The 20,519-nt window shown below is 49.4% G+C and overlaps 2 protein-coding genes across 4 annotated transcripts in view; one reads left to right on the forward strand and one right to left on the reverse strand.

Moving 5' to 3' along the window:
- Positions 1 to 6,251: 6,251 nt before the first annotated feature.
- On the forward strand, positions 6,252 to 15,210 carry dram1 (DNA-damage regulated autophagy modulator 1). 2 transcript variants are annotated; one of them, XM_061807029.1, is made up of 7 exons: positions 6,252 to 6,497; positions 6,835 to 6,902; positions 7,463 to 7,599; positions 7,671 to 7,848; positions 9,868 to 9,926; positions 10,003 to 10,095; positions 15,074 to 15,210. In XM_061807029.1, exons 1-7 carry the CDS (start codon positions 6,367 to 6,369, stop codon positions 15,176 to 15,178), a joined length of 771 nt encoding a protein of 256 aa, XP_061663013.1. In that variant the 5' UTR covers positions 6,252 to 6,366; the 3' UTR covers positions 15,179 to 15,210. The 2 variants fall into 2 exon arrangements, with proteins under 2 accessions (XP_061663013.1, XP_061663014.1); XM_061807030.1 differs by lacking the exon at positions 15,074 to 15,210 and adding an exon at positions 10,184 to 12,171 and having other exon boundaries at positions 6,254 to 6,497.
- Positions 12,780 to 20,519, reverse strand: part of anks1b (ankyrin repeat and sterile alpha motif domain containing 1B) — a 55,464-nt gene continuing 47,724 nt past the window's right edge. The window contains exons 20-28 of one of the 2 annotated variants that reach the window (XM_061807003.1): positions 18,467 to 18,574; positions 18,195 to 18,386; positions 18,005 to 18,130; positions 16,769 to 16,840; positions 16,544 to 16,627; positions 15,812 to 15,949; positions 15,162 to 15,332; positions 14,016 to 14,107; positions 12,780 to 13,489 (exon numbers count right to left, since the gene is read on the reverse strand). In XM_061807003.1, coding sequence (XP_061662987.1) covers positions 13,441 to 13,489; positions 14,016 to 14,107; positions 15,162 to 15,332; positions 15,812 to 15,949; positions 16,544 to 16,627; positions 16,769 to 16,840; positions 18,005 to 18,130; positions 18,195 to 18,386; positions 18,467 to 18,574 — 1,032 coding nt within the window. In that variant the 3' untranslated portion in view covers positions 12,780 to 13,440. Of the gene's footprint in view, positions 13,490 to 14,015; positions 14,108 to 15,161; positions 15,333 to 15,811; positions 15,950 to 16,543; positions 16,631 to 16,768; positions 16,841 to 18,004; positions 18,131 to 18,194; positions 18,387 to 18,466; positions 18,575 to 20,519 lie in introns of both variants that reach the window. The other variant, XM_061807002.1, reaches the window with a different exon arrangement.

Below are 20,519 nucleotides of genomic sequence, written 5' to 3' on the forward strand. Positions count from 1 at the left end.
CGCTCTCACGGACTATTCCAGACTTGCGCGGCATTGGCAGGAATTTCAACCTCAGCGGCGAACTTGCTTACGCCCACAAGTACAGGTTAAATGCTCGTGGAGATTTTGTCTGCTCGGTTGAGGGGAATTCAACCCGGCGCGGCGGACGAGCGGACTCGCTTGCACAGGAACTGCTGCCGCCGTCAACATGGTCGTCAGGCATCTTCAGAGGTTGCTGAGCAGATCTCTTTGCCACCCACCGAGTGTTCTCGTCTGCTGGGCAGGACTCGTTCTTTTCATCCTCTGCCTTCAACGTATCCGAAAGGTGAGATGATTCATTTGCCAAAATATCTCTAAAGTGTCAAAAAGTAATCCACACAAGTACTCTACAGTTTTGTACAGCAATTAATCTGAGACAACGTTGAAGGTTGGACTACTGAACTGAATGTGCACGCCAACAATGTATTTTAAATTGCGCCATTAGCCGTTACAAGACATTACTTTTGTTGTTGCAGCTCGTGGAAAAGTGCAGCGGGGACCGGTCTTGACAGTTTTTGATATACGCAACAACGAGGACAAATGTGCATCATTCCACAGCAGGTGAACAATCAGCCGATGGCATATCCTCAACTGAACCCGGCTGTAACAAAGTTCAGGATAGAAGATGAAACCGAACAACCAGTTCTAGTGACTGGATTTTTTTTTTCCTGATTTGCAGAGAGCGTACGCCGATGCCCATTGATCTGGTGTACACGTGGGTGAACGGCACAGACGAGGACCTGCTAAGGGACTTGGCAGTGGCCAAGGAGCGACTGGCGGAGGAACAAGGAGCTCTGAGGTGGGTGAGGAGTGCAGACTCGTTGACTAACTCCAAAGACTTCCAGCGAGATGTAGCGTTCTCATGCATGTTGGTCATCAAAAGCATCTGGGGGTCGCCGCACGGGCACAGCGAGGAGAGGTGGACTCGGCCTAATATATCCCAGAGGGAAGCGTGGGCCAGGGCGCCCCCCCTAAGGGACTTAGGTAGACAAGACACCAACCGTGGCCAGAAACACAGGGGATTTTGCCAGTCTCACCTGGCCACACCAAATGTTGAGGAGGACCCAGAGATCCCACTGCGCCCCCCCTGCTGCCCGGTACCGCCCACAGTGACCCAGCAACTACCAAAACCCCACCCACCCCCAGGAGAGCAGTCGGACCCAAGTTGCCACCAGGCCCGCCATGGGAGCCAGCTACCAGTATTTGCCCCTGCAACCGATGACCAGCAGCTGGAAAAGCAAATGAGCGGGGGAACCCCAAAGAGGGGATGAAGATTGGGGATAAAGATGGGGATCAGACAACTAGAGGGTCCAAAAAGAAGTAGTGGTGAAGCCCAGTCCGCAGGCCGTGTTCCCGTGACCGGTACCTGATTCCGAGAGAATCCTGGATATGAACATACCCAAAAGTCTCTATGAAGGGAAAAGCAAACTGTGTGGTGTTGGATGGTCCAGCAGGACAAAACTCAACCCCCAAGTCCAGCATGGAACCCAGAGTCCAATTTTGCAATGTTTACTTGACTAAATCAAACTTTCAACGGTGTCAAACTGATTCAGGAGAGCGACGTTGTGTTTCCAGAGAGAAGCCACGATGCCCGTTGCCTCAACGCGTCGAGGCACCCATGCTGGCGCTTGATCCCGGCCTACCGGCCAACATCACCTTTCGAGATTTGCCCGCACTTTTGCATTCCTTCTCTGCTGCCAAGTCGTTGCTGCAGTTCACCAATCCCCTCCAACCGTCTAAAAGGGTCTCTGCGGTCGTCTTCCATTCACATGTTGAAGGTAAAGGTCTGCACCTTTCTTGTGCGACGACGAAGCTACGTCTTACATCGCTTCTGGTTGGTTCATCTTACAGCTGAAAAGGCCTTCAAAAAAACACCCAAAAAAAGATGAGAACTTCTCAATCTCCAAATGTTACTTGGTAAATTGAGTTTGTCACGGATGTTCTCCCCATCTAATTTAGTGACCCAGAATTCTTCACCACCTCTCTGTACGTTGCGTTTTCCAGACCACAAACAAGGACGCTCCAGGTCTGATCCAAATGCAGACCCTGCCATACCTGAGCGGCTTCCCAGGATCCTTCAAGGAATCGCAGAAGCTGCAAGCCAAATTGCCAGCCGCCGGCCGTCACCGACAAAATCATTGCGGTAAAGCTGCTGGTCCATCACTTGTGCACCAGTACAATCCTTTCCTTTGTGGTGATCTTTCACCCAATGGCGTGATGTATCTGTGTTCCCCAGTTTGAGTTGTACCCGGAGGCCAGCATCGCTCTGCTCGACCTCAAAACTCCGCAGGACTTGATTGATCTCCAAGAGCACGATGGCCTGATATTAGATGGGAGGGAGCTGGCTAACAGCCCTGTGTGTACTTGTCCTGGAACCTGAGTGCCATCATAAAGGTTTCGCTCTTGACTACAAAGCCAGTAATTAAGAGGTTGCTAAATAAATACCAGCACCGTCAAGCTTTTTATCCTCAGTTTTGGCAGATGCAGCTTCCCACGACAAAAAAAGAGAGCAGCGATTTTCTCAGCGCTAACCGCTTCGAGGACAACGGCGCACTCCGCTATTCCTTACGATCCGTGGAGAAACACGCGCCATGGGTGCCACGCGTCTTCATCGTCACTAACGGGCAGATTCCTTCCTGGCTCAACTTGCGGAACCCCCCGAGTTTCGATTATCACACATCAGGTAGGATCAGAGCGTTTTGCGTTTCAACAACCCAACCTGATTCTCTAATGTAAGGGCGGGAAGTGTTTCAGTGACAGATCCAGTTGTTGATTGTGTACATAAATTTGCTCATCGCGTGCAGTAATTCTAAAGTCTAAATGGATAAACGTCTGTGTGGTACTCTTGAACTGAGAAGCATTCCCTTCCGAATTCAAGGAGATCTTCTTGAACCGGAGCCACCTGCCCACCTTCAGCTCTCCCGCTATAGAGAGCAACCTCCGCCGCATCCCAGGAATCTCACAGAAGTTCATTTACCTCAACGATGACGTCATGTTCGGCAGAGACGTATGGTTGGATGACTTCTACACCCCGTCGAATGGGCAGAAAGTAATCCAGATAAGCCAACGCATCAAATACGATCATAAAAACCATAATATTCAACCCTATTTATTGTCACGGGGTTGATGTGCTACAAGTGTCTGTGTTTGCTCATTTTGAACAGTTTGGGACATATCTGGTCTGGTGAAAGCAGTTTTCTCAGGTGCATATTAGCATATCTCCTGCCTTGATGGACCCAAATTGACCCCGAGTCCTCTTGCTGTTGAGTAATTGTACCTTGACACCCCTCCTCCTTCCCTGTAGGTCTATCTCGCCTGGCCTGTGACCGCGTGTGCAAACGGTTGTCCGAGAAACTGGCTCAAGGACAGGCGCTGTGACCGAGCCTGCGACAATCCCGCCTGTCTATGGGATGGAGGAGACTGCAACGGGTAAAGTGATCGACGACAGTTGCGCCGCACAATTGCCTTGTTCTGCTTTTAAACATCACATGTCCTTCTATTTGACTCGTGAAGGGAAAGGTTACATGTCTGTACGCGGCGCCGGCGGTGGTGGCTTTTCTCGAACTAACAAGACTCAGGCAATCAGCCAGGAGTCAAGGCTGGTGCCAAAGCCACCAAGCTTCTACTCAAGGGAGAACGAAGATAAAAGATATCGTGAAATCCAGGACGTACAAAATGGAACGAACCAAGCCAACTCGGAAATGTTCGACTCGACAGCGCCAGTGCGGATCAAGCCTCAGGAGTTTGCCCCTTCTTACAAAGGCTTCCAGCCGTTGGAGAAGATCCAACTCTTTCAAGACTCACTTGAGGTAGGTACGACTTATCTTAACTTTGTATCTTGCAAAACTTAATTGCCCAATTTCCTTTGTTTAACAGGAAGAGGGGACTCTACTAAGAGCGCAAACACATGAAACCAATGGTCCCACCCACCCCTGGCCAAGGGCTGCAGGGCAGTTTTAGCGCTTCACTGCGCTACGTCAACAGCCTCTACAACCAAGCGTTTGGCAGCTCAGCCCGAAGAGTGATCGCGCACACGCCTCACATGATTGACAAGGTAGTGATGCAGGAGCTGCAAGACACGTGAGGCCAAACAGGTTCCGACATCAGTCCTTCAAATACCCGAGTGCTGAGGCGACCACCCTCCTTTTTCCTGTAGATTCCCACGAGAATTTCAGAAGACCTCGAGCCACCATTTCCGTCACCAAGACGACATGCAGTTTGCCTTTTCCTACTTTTATTTCTTGATTAGCGTCAAGCAGCGGGCTAACATCTCTGAGATATTTGACACAGGTGACCAAGACCGCTCTGGCGTTCTGTCTGATCGTGAGATTCAAGCTCTGGCCATGATGATCCACAAAAAGCCGCACAAACCCCAGGTGGGTCTGATTATCAGATACTTAGTGAGAACCTGGACCGAAACTAATTTTGATTCAATTAGACACCAATTATTCCGTGGTAACTTCTAGGACTTGATAAGTTTGCAGAACCAGTTGAACACCTGCTCTTCAACTCTTACAAATGGAGATGAAATGGAGATGAAACTGAGTCCTGAGGTCCACCATGCCAAAAATATGGTCAGGCATGGACGCCTCCATGTCTCAGAATAGCAAGAAAAACAAAATCCTAAACCGTGTGGTTTGTAGCCTTTACAAATAACATTTTGGTACATGCTGACAATTCAATGCTTCCTCATCTACAAAAGACCCGTCATAGATCGCATTCGCAGTACCTTTGGGGACCAGAAGAAATACAAGTGAGAGCACCTGCGACAAAGTATTGCGATAAATATAACCTCCATTCTTCTGCTAATAAGTCAACTTCCCAACAGCTATCAGATCATGGGGGATCAGGAGCTACATTTCAAGATGATTCACAACGACATGGCTAGCGTAATTAGCATGCTTCATGATATCAGGACTCAACCGAGGAGAGAAGAAGCCTCCAAACCTGAAAAACGCAACTGAGATCCTGGAGATTTGAATGGCGTCTGTACCGGCCCCAACAGGAAGTTCATCTGCATGAACGACGACATTGACCACACCCAGAGCAACGCAAAGGACGTGAAAGCAAAGATGGCCGAATTTTACCGATCCGTATTCCCATTCCCGTCACAGTTTGAGCTCCCCGAACACACGCCCAACAGGTTCCTGCACACGGACGAGCACCGGGAATGGTAGGAACCACCGAAAAAGGCGTCGCTTCTGCCCGGGTGGGGGGGCGAAGCAGAGCAGCGCTGCTAGCATCGTGATTCCGCTAACACACAACACGGACGCATCGCACAATCGCGACCGCAAACTAACAGCGGCGCCCATTTCCCAGGCAAGCTTACCAGGACAAGCTGCGGTTCTACAGAAACTGCGCCGCCGTAGCCTTCGTGGTCTTCGCGCTCAAGTTCTGTGCAGCAAAGGTCAGAATTGACGCAAAAGAGGAACTCGGCCGTTCAAGGGTCATCACCCCCCACTGCCGCTTTTTCCCCCACGCAGATGGCTCGTTTGAAACAAAAGATGCGGAGGTAAAAAATAAATAAATCACCACCTATGAGAAATTCCAGCGAATACGAAGAAGGACCCAATCTGGTGGAGACGGGCCCACGTTCTGAAGAACCAGCTGACGATGGAACATTTTTAAACCCGTGAAAGTCCAAGCGAGGGAAAGCTCCGAAGACTGCTGATGAATCTTAAAAAAAAAAAAAAAATCAGGGCGAGGGGGGTACAAGGACCATCTGTGGTGTGTCCGCAATGTTCGTCTTCTTCAATAACAACTAAATAAAAATATTTTCACAATGTACCTTTGTTCACCTCGCAGTCTGTCGGACGTTTATTTTGGTGCCGATGTCGGAATGTAAAGTAATAAACCGATTAGGGTTGAAATGAAATCGTGGAGGGTGTGCACACTTATGCCTACCAACCCTACGAACTTGATCGAGTGGCGCAGACGGGACCCTCGCTCTGGGTGGGGGGTCTAAAAGCAACGAGAAGTGCGTCTGGGGCCCCGCGTGGTCTCCAGGGCCGGGGTTCAAACCCCCGAAATCTCAGCAGCTGTGCGAACATCTCCACTACGCCACCTCGCCGCCCGTGTTTCATGACCAGCCGACTAAGTCGTGTATGTGGTGCACACACAGGAAGAGCGTAACGGTTCGCACAAATCCGAAGACGACGGAGGTGGAGGAGGTCCATGACGAAATGGCGTCATTTTGAGGAAGACGGTCACGTGACCGGCGCATTTGAAAACGGACACTCTTCTTCCCACCTCCCCTCCCAGCGCTGAAAGGTCACGCCCGGACCAGGGCCGGCGGCGGCGGGACCAGCACGGAACCGGGTCCAGTCCAGGCGAGCGTGTGAACGCGCCATGCGGTGGTTGCGGCAAGGCTGCTGCGCGCTGCCGGTCTTCCTGGTGGTCTGGTCCTCGACCACTTTCATCGTGTCCTACGTGATCGCGCTGTTCAGGCGCGACGTGGACGTGCTGTTCCCGTACATCAGGTGAGGCGAGCCGCGAGTCCCGGCAGATCGGGTTTTGCGTTGTCTCGTTCACACTTGACAACATGTCAAAAGTTGGAGCCGGGACAAGCGAGTTCGGAGTGAGTTTCGTTTTTCGCTCTTTGGCTGCAATCCAAACTCCTCCTGCGCGGAAACTGGTCTCGCCAGCCTTGACTTCGAAGCACAGCATTATTACTATGATATGATATGATATGATCAGCCTACTCGAACAGTTGTCGCGTTGTGCTTGTTGTTATTGTTTTCAAACCCCTTGCGAGTGCGTTTCCTCCTACAAGTGTCACAATGCAGCCCGAGTGAGTCCGTTTCTGTAAACTTGCAGTGACACAGCAGCAAAGCCGCCAGAGAGCTGCATATTCGGCTTGATGACATTTGTTTCTGCGTGTGCAGGTACGCGACACACGGACGGACGCACAAATATCGTAAAACAATTGCATCCTCATATTCGTATTGATTCTGATTTGATTTGCCGTAGCATTTCCTTATTATAAGTTTATTTCAGTGTAATAACATCGACCCCACTTGTTACATCTCCGCAAATTAACATTACTTTACAGGAAACCACCCACGCTAACAAAAAAAAAAAAAACCGACATTTGATTGGTCAATAATTTTGAAAAAAAAAAAAAAAAGTAACACACCCACGTGGTGACTGTCCAATAGATTTACAGATTTGTGGAAAACAAAAACTGAGCAAAAACTTGCTCAGCATTTGTGCAACTTATGTACTCGCTGTACTGTACAAAATGCGCGGGATCCCGTTTGGTTCACACGCTGTCAAAGGTCATCCGTATTCGTCATGCGCTCGTTTGTCACACTTCCCCTCGCCGAGAACGAGCCGCTTCCGCTTTTGGGGGAAAACGAAAGCACGGCGAGAAAGGCAGAATCAGAATCAGAATCAGAATCGGCTTTATTTGGGTGACAAAGTGCACTCGCGTGGGCGCGCGTAGGCGTGGCGACCGTCTACGGCAGGTTCAAGTTCGTGGAGAAGCTGAGCGAGGTGGGCGCGGCGACGGCGCTCAACAAGGCGGCGCTGGCGCTGGGGATGCTGTCGTGCTTGGGGATGTGCGTGGTGGCCACGTTCCAGGTGACGCTCGCGACCCCCCCACACACAGTTTTCTCGACGAAACGTTCTAAGCGTTGGGCTTCGGTCGGCAGGAGACGGCGGTGACGGCGGTCCACGACGTCGGGGCCTTGCTCTTCTTCGTCTCGGGCGTCCTCTACATCATCCTGCAGGCCGGCATCTCCTACCGCGCCTCGCCGGACGGAGCCTCGGCGGCGGTGCGCAGGGCCCGGCTGGCCGTGGCCGTCGTCGCCTCCCTGGCCTTCTTCCCGAGTATCCTTTCCCCTCGCCGTCGACAGACGCTACGCCGGCGTACGGAAACGTAAAGAAGACTCTTGAGATGCGAGGCTTGGTAAAGCATTGGCTTCACAGTTCTGAGGTCCCGGGTTCAGATCCCGGACCCGCCTGTGTGGCGTTTGCGTGTTCTCTCCATTCCTCCGGGTGGGCACTGCGCTTTCTTCCCACATCCCAAAAACATGCGACATTAGTTGGACACGCTGAACTGCCCATCGGTGTGATTCTCTGTCTCTACGTGCCCTGCGATTGGCTGGCAACCAGTTCAGGGTGTTGACAGCCGGGATAGGCTCCAGCACTCTCCGCGACCCTCATGAGGATAAGCGGCAAATGAAATGGATGGATGGATGACGCAAGCCGATTAAACAATGTTTAAAAAAACCAACATGATGAACCAAACTAAGACATCCGTTAGCTCCGTGCTAACGTTCAATGAGAAATGCCTTAGACGGCTAACAGACATCAGCACGGACTTCACCCAAGTGTTTTTGGAACCGCAATACGACGTACGGCAATGCTCGCAGGCACCGACCGGGAAGGGTTGAACGCGGCGAGCCACCGAGCAGACAAAAAGCGACTCGTACGTCCAAAAATAAGAACCGCAAACAACTGTTATTACAACATTTCCCCTGAAGTCTTCTTCAACGGTCAAAGTGACGCAATAGCGGGAAGAAAAATAATAAAAAAAAAAAATAATCAGCTGACTAAATTGCGCAACAGGCGCCATTGAAGCTGCGCTCAAACTTGCCTTCATCTTCTCATCATTTTTTTTTTTTTTTTTTTACATCATTTTATATCAGAGGTGTCAAACTGAAGGCCCGGGGCCCAGATCTGGCCCATCACATGGTTTTATGTGGCTCGTGAAGGCAAATCATGTATGTCAACTTCCTTGTTCAAACCCGTACCAAAATTTTCAATTGTCATATCATAAAATCACAATGTTGATGTCTTGCAAGCGTTTTTACGTCACCAAACGTCAACACTAGTTGAAAAAGCCTTGATTTCTGATTTCAAAAGTAATTCATAAATTTCACGTGTCAATATGATGAGGGCAATGAACGATTTTTACTGTTTCGCGGTCATAACGGCCCTCTGAGGAAAACCCGAACCACAATGTGGCCCGCGACAAAAAAAATGAGTTTGACAAGTGTAAAAAGATGGCGCGGTGTTGGTGACAATTATCCATCCATCCATTTTCTTAGCCGCTTACCCTCACAAGGGTCGCGGGAGTGCCGGAGCCTATCCCGGCTGTCAACGGGCAGGAGGCGGGGTACACCCCGAACTGGTCGCCAGCCAGTCGCAGGGCACATCCAGATAAACAGCCGCACTCACAATCACACCTACGGGCAATTTAGAGTGTCCAATTAATTTTGGATGTTTTTTGGGATGTGGGAGGAAACTGGAGAGCCTGGAAAAAACCCACGCAGGCACGGCGAGAACATGCAAACGCCACACAGGCGGGGTCGTGATCGAACCCGGGTCCTCAGAACTGTGAGGTCAACGCTCTACCAACCTGAGTCCACCGTGCTGCCGTCTGAAATTCAACCGGCTACAATTCGCCGTCTGAAATTCAGTGTGAAGAAGGCAGGGTTACTTCAGGTCAGAACCAACACCCGGCCAATCCAGTCCAATCTTTCTTAGTATGTGACGTCACGTGACCGAGTAAGCACAACTGCGATTGGCTGGCTGTTCGGTTCTGACCTGAAGTAACCCCGCCCGGTGGCACAGACGCTGAATTTCAGGCAGCGAATTGTTACCAGTTGAATTGTTAACATTGAAGTGCATTTATCGAAAATGCGATGACTTCACATTTCAAATTCAAATCCCGGTGGCACGAAATTTACTTCCGTGATCGACCGCCGAATAAAGTTTCGTTTGAATCGGAGCAAAACGAGCGTCCGACCTTTTGCCTCTCACGCAAACGTACGTCGCGGCGCAGTCGAGTCGCTTTCGGGGGTTTCCTCGCCGTTTTCCCCTTGACCGCACCCGAACCCCAAGCCGTCATTTGCGCCTTTTTCGTCGAGCAAACGGACCTGCACCGAGACACCGCCAGCACGGTGAGGGCGCCAACGGCACAAAACAAGATGGCTGATTTGTACGATGTATTTTTATGGCTTTTGGTATGTTTTTCAGGATTATCCGTTCCACGTGGCCAGCGCGGTGTGCGAGTGGATCGTGGCCTTCAGCTTCATCTGCTTCTTCCTCACTTACATCGACGACTTCAAAGTGAGCCTCGCCCTTTATTGTTGGTTTTTTTTTTTTTTTTTAGCCGCTCCCTTTTCACAAGTTAACCACGTCTTCCCCACCCCGGCAGCTGTTTACCGTGCGGGTGAAGGCCGAACTCCTGTAGCGGAACCGCAGCGGCGCGACGGCGGAACTCGAACTTTGGCCTTCCGCTCTTGCGACACCGCGGCGGCGCCTCTTTTGAGGAAAAAAAAAAAAAAAAAGTTACGACAAACGGATGTAATCGACCGGCGCTGTCATCACGTGACGCTGTTCACGCAGCCACTTTATATTTTTATGCCTTTGCCAGCGTGACTGACCGAAAGTCTTTTTAAGTAGTGCACTACGCCCGCTCGACAGTTTTCGACCGACCTCGCACGACCTTCAGGTTCACAACGCGGTCGCCGTTTTGGTTTGGCGAATTCCAGCAAACGAACCAAACAGGAATCATTTCAGCAGCGATGATGAGAACGACCAATTTGGAAAAAAATACATAAAAATCACTGAAAATGTCCGCCGTCGGCGTGAACATTTTTTTTTTTTTTTTTTAATAAAACACGCTGTTAAACAACGACCTCTGGTTACTCCTAACAGTGTAAAAACAGGGCGGTCATAACATTTTGAAACGTTAAAATATGAGTCCGAACAAAACCAAAATAATTTTGCCACAATTCACGCATAAAAATGTAGGGTCAATGAAATTTATATCAAATTTGCAAATTATACTTCAGAAATAAGTAATTTGTTTATAAATATATATATATATATATATGAAAGAGAGAGAGAGAGATCTAAAAATATATATAATAAATATAAAAGTGAGCGATAAAATTCATGATCCACAGGGCCAGTGCTACAAATAGGCCTAATCGTATTGTCAATTATATCATATTTGAGAAATGGATGTCCAACTTACCTTAGTTTGGATATGCTCCTGTACATTTTTTTTTTTTTTGCTCCTCGGCTTCCATATTTGATCATATCGGAACGCACAGCACGCAGCACTTTGGCGGGAACGTCCACTTTTTGTTTGTGTTCAGTTGTTGGTCCAGTTTTTGTTCCTATCTGCATGGTTACACTTTTTTCAAAGTCTAGAAAATGTTTTGATCAATTTCCCCGGCTCGTTTTGCAAAAGTGACATTTTCAGCTGAAAAAACTCGGAATTTTCCGCGAAAAAAAAATTCTCATCCCTGTTGAGTGAACCCATCCAATATGGCGGCGTGCCCCGGTTGTAGTCACGTGGTCGAGAACAGTCTATAGTCGGAAAGTTTATTTACTGCTTGTGACTCGTGTATATATTATGTCTAAATATCATTTCACGAGGAATTCATCAGTATTACAAGACCAAATGCCATCCATCATGTGCCTAAATGTGTCAATTTTTTTTTTTGAGGGGGGGAGGGAACGACATTTCAAAGGATATTTTTTGAGTCAACACTGTCGAAGCAGCAATAAGGACACATTTTACAATGTATTGAAAAAAAATAATATGTATACACAGGCTTTGTGTCTACTGTGATCGAAATGCATTTTTTAAAGTGTTTTGTCAGAATCCTGCTTTTTTTTTGTGTCGCTGTAAAAAAAAAACGGATAAAAATTTGAATCACTTGCACAACTTTGGAACTTTGTGGGTCCGTTCGTAAATATTAGGGATTAATTTCACACAACAGCCTGTGACAGAACTCTCACAAATTGCAAATAAACATGCAAACATGGTCGTTGTCGCCCTCTAGCGGCACATAAAAGATTGTATCATTTCAGTGTATATTTTTAAATATATCTTGTAAAAGTTTTGTATAAAGATAGAAAATGAATTGATTGAACCGATTTTATAAAACGTAAATCATATAAGAACTCTCACGAATTGCTTATAAACATGCAAACATGTTCGTTGTCGCCCTCTAGCGGCATATAAAAGATTATATCATTTCAGTGTATATTTTTAAATATATCTTGTAAAAGTTTTGTATAAAGGTACAACATGAATTGATGAATCGTACCCATTTTACAAAACGAAAATCATATGAGCGTCACTTGAATGCTGTCTCCTTATTTTGTCCATTAAAAGCAAAACTGAATCAAAACAAAATCAACATTTTTAATCACTTTATGTTTAAAAAAAAAAATGTGAGCGCACTTACCTTTCGTCACTTCCGGTATCATCAACTTGCTCAATATGAACTCCAAATGGTGCACATTTGTGGAATGACCTCCTGCTAACATACTGTAAGTATGATTTATTTTTTTAAATATTTTCCAAAACATACAATATTTTTGCAAAAAAAAAAAAAAGTTCTTTTTTGAGAAAAATAAGTTTACAACAATTGTTTTTTGTACTCTGAAATATATTACTTGCTTTTTTTTCTTTTAAACAGAAAAAAAAGCTGTATTTAAATAGTTTTGATTTGAAATTATCTGGTGGAAAAAAAAAATGCCTCAACTGGCAGGAGATGATTTAATTTTCTAAATAATAATGCCAGGTCTCCATCATGGTTGTACAAGTCATATTTTATTCCGCGTGTGCTTTACAGGGTTATAAATAATGGCAGAAAATTACAAAAAAATCAGCGTGCTGGAAGCCCCAAGCCTATTTACATAAACGTGACTCCTCGTACGTCATCTCTAGAATCATCTAGCACGTCTTGAATTGGACTTTCCCGGCGGCACAAAGTCTCTTTTTTTCCATCTTTTACATTACAGCTATGAACAATGAGTTGGCAAAATATTTGTACATTTTACAGCCTCGACTCCCGAACGGGAGTCCAGAGAGGAGGAGGAGGAGGAGGAGGAGGAGGAGGAGGAGGAGGGAGGGCCGACCCGGTCCGGTCCGGACCCGGCCCGGCCGCACATTCACGCTTCTGATTTCTGTTTTTTTTTGTTTTTTTTTTTAAAGGGGACGGCCATCGTTCTCGAGCGCGTACAAAAAAATAATAATGACATGAGGACGACATTGCACGAGATAATAATCACGGTGGGCGGGTTGGAATTAAACATCGACACCAAGTCTTCTCGCCTTGCGGGGTTAAGATTCAAAATTATAATCATTGAGAGGAAAAAAAACAAACAAAACCAAAAAAAAAAAAAAAACAACAGAAAAAGATTGATACATGCCCACATGTCCATCTCCGTGGTTACCTCCCGCACGTTTGTGTGTGTGTGTGTGTGTGTTGTGTTGGTCCGGACATGTTTGTAGTCAATATGGAACAGAGACAGAGCGAGTGAGGGGGAGAGAGAGAGAGAGAGAGAGAGAGAGAGAGAGAGAGAGACAGAGAGAGAGAGAGAGAGAGAGAGAGAGGGAGGGAGTCCATGTTTGTAGTCCTTTGAAAAGAGCGTGCGTGTTATGGCTGGCTACATTCTTTGATTTCCACAGTAAAAGACATGAGCGTCCGCCACTGCCCTGCAAAATGAGATGACATCACTTGTCGGGAGAGCCCTCCAGCATCACCCCCACCAAAGCCCCCGCCCTCGGCAAAATGGCCGCCACGCGCCTCGCCGCTCGCGTGCGTGAAAAGGAAAAGGGACACCCGACAAAGCGGCGGCGGCGAGCGAGCGAGCGAGCGACATCCCAGACCTTAGTCGGTCGGCGTCGAAAAGGGCGCAGAAAAACGCTCCCTCGGCTCGATGGAGGAGGAGAAAGAAAAAGGGAGGAAATGACTGAGCGACAAACGGGAAGTAAAACGGAGGGGGTGGGGGTGGGGGGGGGAGGGTGGACGCTGCCCCTAGTGGTGGAAACGAGGGCGGCGTCATGCAGGAGGGAGGGAGGGAGGGCCGGCGGGACGCCGGGCACCCGCCCTGAACGACCGACCCCCTGACCCCCCGGTGTTATGACCTCTGACTCCGCCCCCTCCTACGCCCCGCCCTCGGAAAGGCACGCGCACGCGGGAGCGCACGAGGCGACGCGTTAGAAAATAGTGGTCTCGTACTTGGTGTTGACTCCTCTCTTGGCCTCCTGAGCCGGCTCCACTATCCACGGCACGTTGGCGTGGCCCTTCTGCTCCATGGACGCCTGCTCCATCTAGGCGCGAGCGGAAAAACCACGCTCAGAGGGACGCGGCATGCCAAAGACGCATTTACACGCTAATCGCATTTCAAGGCCAAGTGTCATCCCGAAAAAACATTCTACAATACATATTGAAATGAAAAGTACACACAACGCATTCGTCATCCGTGCGCAAAGTTGCCAAAGTGTCGTCCGACATCCGAGCGGTCGCCATATTGGCTGCATCTGCTGCCCGTGACGTCGCCGCGGAGACCCGCCCTGGACCCTACCGTGGGAGAAGGACACGGAAGCTCTTTTCGAAGAAGAGAACATCTCACAACCGGGCGAAAGTGAGCGGGGAAATATTACCCCATCGTTTCGAGCCATATTTAGATGATATGCGGATCACTTCTAACTAACAACAGACTCCCAGACAGTACGTACGACCTACTGCGGGACACGGAAGCTCTTTTCGAAGAAGAGAACATCTCACAATCGAGCGAAGTGACCGGGGCAATACTACCCTATTGTGTCGAGCCATATTTAGATGATATGCGGATCACGGCCAAACCGCATGCGACCGTGCAATCAATTTTTCACGACGAACCGGGTCTCTCGGAAACTTATGAAGGGTGAATCCATCCTCCCGAGTGTTCGAGCAATGCAACGAGCCGGCATTTTGGCTAACACGAAGGAACAACGAGCCACCTTCCCGCAGGTAAAAAACCAATAGAAACAAACGAGTCCGCTCGAGTGCGCTACTGCCCCGTACGTCACTTCCTGCTTCTTCTCGAAAACAAATCCCTCGAGAGGATTTTCACGGCGGGAGTTACAAAAAGCCATTCACGTCAAAATGATGTTTTGTGGTGAAAAAAAACCCGGATGGGTCTGTACCGTTTTTTTCCCGAATAACATCGTGACAGTGGCCCTTTAAGTCGCACAGTCCTCATTTCAGTCCTTTTGATCTTAAAGCCACTTTTGTCCTCGTTTTGTATTTGGCAGGAAACCGTTTCAACGACGTCCAGAGAAGCCTTCGCTCACGTAACACAGACACTTCTCAATCAGTCCGGCGGCGGCGGCGGCGGCTCACCGATTTGCGGACGTTGAGGCCTCGGGGCTTGGGCACGGGTTTGCCGGGCTTGCCGTCGAAGCTCTCGGGCAGCGTGGACGAGCCGTGGCCGCTCTTGCGCGCCTGCAGGGCCAGCTGGTAGGCCACCTCGAAGGCCTGGCCCAGCGTCAGGATGATCTCGTACGCCAGATTCTGGAGCGAGCGGCGTTATATATACGTTAAGTAGCAGTTGTCTGGACATTTATCATCCCGAACCATCGATGATCATTTCCGTTAGCCCGTCTATGGTGTTCCGCATTAAGATTTAGGGTCAGAGATTTAATACGAGATTTTTTTTAAATGTAGCAAAATGTCACTAAACATTTTTTTTTATAGGAAAAAATGCAATCTACAAGCTTAATAAATGCTAGTGAGGACATAATTAATAATAAATTAATTTAGCATGCCACTCATTAAAAGTGGCGCCGTTGTGTGTCTTGGCCACTCGGGGGCAGTGTAATACAGAATTACAGACATACACATGTAGCTGCTCACAACGAGGCTCAGTATATGGTTTGTGTATTGTTATACTGTCTGTCTACGTGTTGCTCCACCATTTGTGGTCAAACATCTGCTGCTTTTATGGTTGATTTAAACTGTTTTTTGTGTTTGTTTGTTTTCGGTGCACATACCACGTCAAAGGCGGTGAAGACGTGGCAGTAGTGGTGGCTGGACTTGAGGTCTTTGGTGATGTAGGCGAAGGTGGACAGGTCCTCGGGGTCCTGAGCGGCGCACGAGATGTTGCGGATCTCGTGCTCGGCGATGATGTTCTGCGCCCCCCCACACCCAAAAAAAAAAAAAAAAAAAAAAAAAAAGCGACACGTTATTATTCCGCGTTTGTCTCCGGCGAGAGAAAACAAACGCCATTTATTATTCAGCGCATATTGCATGCAGCGTTCTGCTGTGGGAGCTTCTGTCCTGCGGTGATGAGGAGAAGAAGAAGAAGAAGAAGATGTCGCAGGAGAAGGCATCTCATTAAAGAGAAATCGTCCGACACGGACGACGCTTTGCTCCAAATGTGACACATGTCAGCCACTCTTGACTGGATGAAAAATGTATATGATGAAGAAAAAAAAAAAAAATACAAATAAACTACTTAACCGGTTCCTACAATTTTGCGGACAGCCAAAAGTAAACGCGAAGAAGAAAATGAACAAACAAGGGAATGCAATTAAAGCATGACCCCATTTTCTGCATCTCGCCTTCATTTCCGCAGTGCACGGTTAACGACGACAACGAAGCAAAAATGAACGAAAATATGAAGGGCCTCATCTTTGATGTGAGCCATGCGAGGATGACAAAAATGACCCCAATCCAAATCAGATTTGAAGGCACTTTTGATGCACGCGAGGGCGAGGCGCTACCTTGTTCGTGGCGTCGATGAACTTGACTCCCTTGTAGGACACGGAGAGGACGATGGTGGGCACCTTCTTCATCTGCTCCGTCGACTTCTTTGGGGGGAGGGGGTGGGGGGCGGGGGGATTCGGGCACCGGCAGAGAGCGACAGAAACGGGAGCCAGTCAGTGCTTTGACGCCACGCCGCCGCACGCGTTCCCCCTCGGCGAGGAATATTGCCGGCGCGGCCGTACCCGCATCTTGGCGCAGGCGTCGTGCGTGGACTCGGTGCCCCTCAGCTCCTTCACCAGCATGGAGCCCAGGTACTGCGCCCGCACACACACACACACACACACAAATCACGTCAGACGCGTCCGCATTCGCGTCTAATCCAGAGCAGATGCTCTGTCACGTTACAGATGCAGATTAAGAGATTACATTTATTAATCAATGTTTTTTTTTTTTTTTTTGGTCCACTTTGGCGTTCTCTGGTCATCTGTCCGCTTGAGGGAACGCGATGAGTTCGTTTGAAGCTTTAACTTTAGCTCACGCTAACGACCCAGGCTGAACTTAACCCCTCTCTGATGAACAAAGCTCGTCACTTCTCCATTCCATCCATCCATCCATCTCCTTAGCCGCTTATCCTCACAAGGGTCGCGGGGAGCCCAGCCCAGCTGTCAACGGGCAGGAGGCGGGGTGCACCCTGAACTGGTCGCCAGCCAATCGCAGGGCACAACGAGCCAAACAACCAATCGCAGTCACAATCATACCTAGAGACACTTTAGAGTGTCCGATTAATGTGGCACGTTTTTGGGATGTGGGAGGAAACCGGAGCGCCCGGAGAAAACCCACGCAGGCACGGGGAGAACATGCAAACTCCACACAGACGGATCCGGGATCGAACCCGGAACCTCAGAGCTGTGAGGCCATCGCTTTCCATCTAAGACCCCGTGCCGCCCTTGTCGCTTCTCGATGGAGAAATTCGACATACTTGCTCTCATTCAGTGCAACACGGGTGTCAAACTCAAGGCCCGGGGGCCAGATCCGGTGCCTCCAAATGACTTTATGTGGCCCGCAAAGGAAAACCATCAGTGTCAACTTCCATGATTCTCGTGAAAATCTGGGGACCAAAATTTCAAATCATCAGATATCATAAATGTCATTCATGTCATTATCCAAGCCGCTAATCCTCACAAGGGTTGCGGGAAAGCTGGAGGTTATCCCAGCTCGCTTCGGGCGAAAGGCGGACGACACCCTGAACTGGTCGCCAGTCAGTCGCAGGGCAGACATCTACAGCATCACTGAGCGGGAATCGGTTAGTGACTCATAAATCACGAAAACCAGATTTCGCTTGATTTCTGATTCCAAAACTAATTCCCAAATTTCACCTGTAAATTTGTGAATCGTAAATTCGGGTGCGAATGTGGAAAACTCCAATCCTGTACTTTGTGTTTGGGGATGGGGGCTGGGGCCCCGACCGGGACACTCACGTAGGCTTCGTAGTCGCAAGACTGGAAGATGAGCTTCTCGGGGTGGTGCTGCCAGTACTGAACCGGCGTGGACGAGGTGGCCTCGTTGGGCGGACGCAACGTGATGGGCTCGCACCACTCGCCCGCCTGCCAAGGAGAGCCAATCAGACGTCGGGAGGGACGCGAGCCCGGGGCGGCGGCGACCGCTCACCATGCTGACTTGGGCCATCTGCCGCTCCAGTTTGGACCGCGGCACGTCCTCGAAGTAGTTGTCGTTGCTGCGCTGCCGGCGCCGCGCGTCCGCCTGCATGATGAGGTGCTGCACGTCCAGGGAGCCGCCCGGGACCCCCGCCGCGTACGCCGCCGGGCTGAGCTGGGGCGGGGTGAGGTTGCCGCCGGGCTCCTGCGCGCAAAGCCGACAGGCGGTCGCGTCGGGCGCGCCCGGCGGGGAAAAGGCTTCCGACGGGACCTGAGCGCACTCACCCGGAGGGAGATCGCCCGCGGGGGCTTCTGGGGCGTGTCCTCGTGCAGGCGGTCCCCCAACGAGGCCAAGATCCGTTTCCTGTGACCGATCAGACTAATCTTCAGAACCTGGGTGCGACAAAAGCGTCTCGTAAGAACACGAATTCGTTCTTTTCACAAGAAGAAGAACTCTTTGGGGGGATGGATTGTTCAAAAAACTATTCAAAAGCCTTTCTTTTGTAGCAAATAAATACATATTTTAGGACATTAATTTTTTTTTATAGGGCACGTTAGCAAAAGTGGATTTCACGGGAAAAAAAAAAATCGACTTTTATTTTTGGGGAATTTTTACTCCATTATTATTATTATTTTAATGTACTTTTTATTAACAGGCATTTTTATTTGAATTTGAAAATTTCCCTGGATTATTTAGTTTACTTTTTTTTCCAGATGCATTTTCCCAAATTCTATTTTCCGTCACAATATAATTTATTTTTGCATTTATTTGACGAATTTCATCGCATTCATTACTCGATATTTTTCCATTCTATTCCAGGCAGAATTTTTTTTTTTTTTATATCAATGCCGCAAAGGCCACTATTGATGAAATTTGCACAATATTTTGCATTTTTTCTCGGTCGCTTGACGAGAACCGCATGCAAATGAGCGGCAAGTGAATGAAAACGTTTGGCCACTGCGGTTGCATAACGCGGTCTAACCGCGAACCCTCGCCGCACTTGGAACGGCGCGTTGTCATCCTTCCCGGCGCTTTGTGAATGAATCACCCGACGGCCATTAAACGCACCGTGTGAATTTGCCGGGTTTTTTTTTTTTTTTTTTTCCCCGTGCCGGCGACGGCCAACACAAACGCGCGACAGTTGGCCGCCGATGAAAGGCCGCGTTGTTCCCGCGGCGGCCGGGGGTCCTCCGACTGCGCCGGTCCCCGCAGACCGGCGAGAAGACAGCGGCCTTCGGGGGCCGGGGGGGGGGACGTTTGCACCTCGGCGCAGCGGCGAGTGTGACTAAACCTCTCGGTGATGCGTGCGCGGTTGTGTTAATTAGCCTCGATGTGAGGCCTCGCCGCCAGCGTAATGATTGTCCCAAAAGGCCCGAGACGCACACATACACACGCCCGCACGCAAGCGCTTCAATCGCGACGCCGTCCGACTGGAAAAATCTCAGATGCCCGATTATTGTATCACAGAATTTATCACCGGCGTCATTTACGTGAAAAGCTAAGCTAACGACGAAATGCGCCCAAGATGGCCGCTTCAAACCACAGCGGCAGACCACTCATCCATCCATCCATCCATCCATCCTCTCTTCTCGTTACAGATGCAGATTAAGAGATTACATTTTTTAATCAGTTTTTTTTTAAGTCCACTTTGGCGTCATCTGGTCATCTGTCCGCTCGAGGTAACGTGGTGAGTTCGTTTGGAGCTTTAACTTAAGCTCGCGCTAACGACCCAGGCTGAACTTAACTAACACAAAGCTTGTCGCTTCTCCATCTATCCATCCGTTCATCCACTTATCCTCACAAGGGTCGCGAGGAGTGCTGGAGCCTATGCCAGCTGTCAACGTGGCAGGAGGCGGGGCACACCCTGAACTGGTCGCCAGCCAATCGCAGGGCACATCGAGACAAACGGCCACACCTAGGGCAATTTAGAGGGTCCAATTAATGTTGGGAGGAAACCGGAGTGCCCGGAGGAAACCCACGCAGGCACGTGGAGAACATGCAAACTCCACACAGGCGGGGCCGGGATCGAACCCGGGTCCTCAGAACGCCATCCAGCTGCTCCACCGCGGCGCCCCATGATCAACCCGCCGACCAATTTTCACGCCAAACCATTTTCAGGGGTTGAATTCTGGTGCAAGCTCGGCCTCGGCGACCACACAAACCTCTGGAGACTTCGTTGAGGCCGATTTTCACATGCCGGCTTTGGGGGCCGAATTCTGGAGATTCGCGCTCGACCTCCGACCTGCGTCGCACCAGAACGCCCGAGTCGCCGCCTCTTTTCAAAACGGGCCGAGCCAATTTTCCTCAGAGTCGCACACGGTTCACAAAGTACTCAAG

Source organism: Syngnathoides biaculeatus, chromosome 20, assembly GCF_019802595.1.
Source record: "Syngnathoides biaculeatus isolate LvHL_M chromosome 20, ASM1980259v1, whole genome shotgun sequence".
NCBI lineage: Eukaryota > Metazoa > Chordata > Actinopteri > Syngnathiformes > Syngnathidae > Syngnathoides > Syngnathoides biaculeatus.

Bases quoted from the DNA above. Each gene is read 5' to 3' on its own strand.
- dram1 (XM_061807029.1), top strand. From the start codon at position 6,367: ATGCGGTGGTTGCGGCAAGGCTGCTGCGCGCTGCCGGTCTTCCTGGTG. The intron at 7,600-7,670 runs GTGACGCTCGCG...TTCGGTCGGCAG, and splicing joins GCGTGGTGGCCACGTTCCAG to GAGACGGCGGTGACGGCGGT. The intron at 9,927-10,002 runs GTGAGGGCGCCA...TATGTTTTTCAG, and splicing joins ACCGAGACACCGCCAGCACG to GATTATCCGTTCCACGTGGC.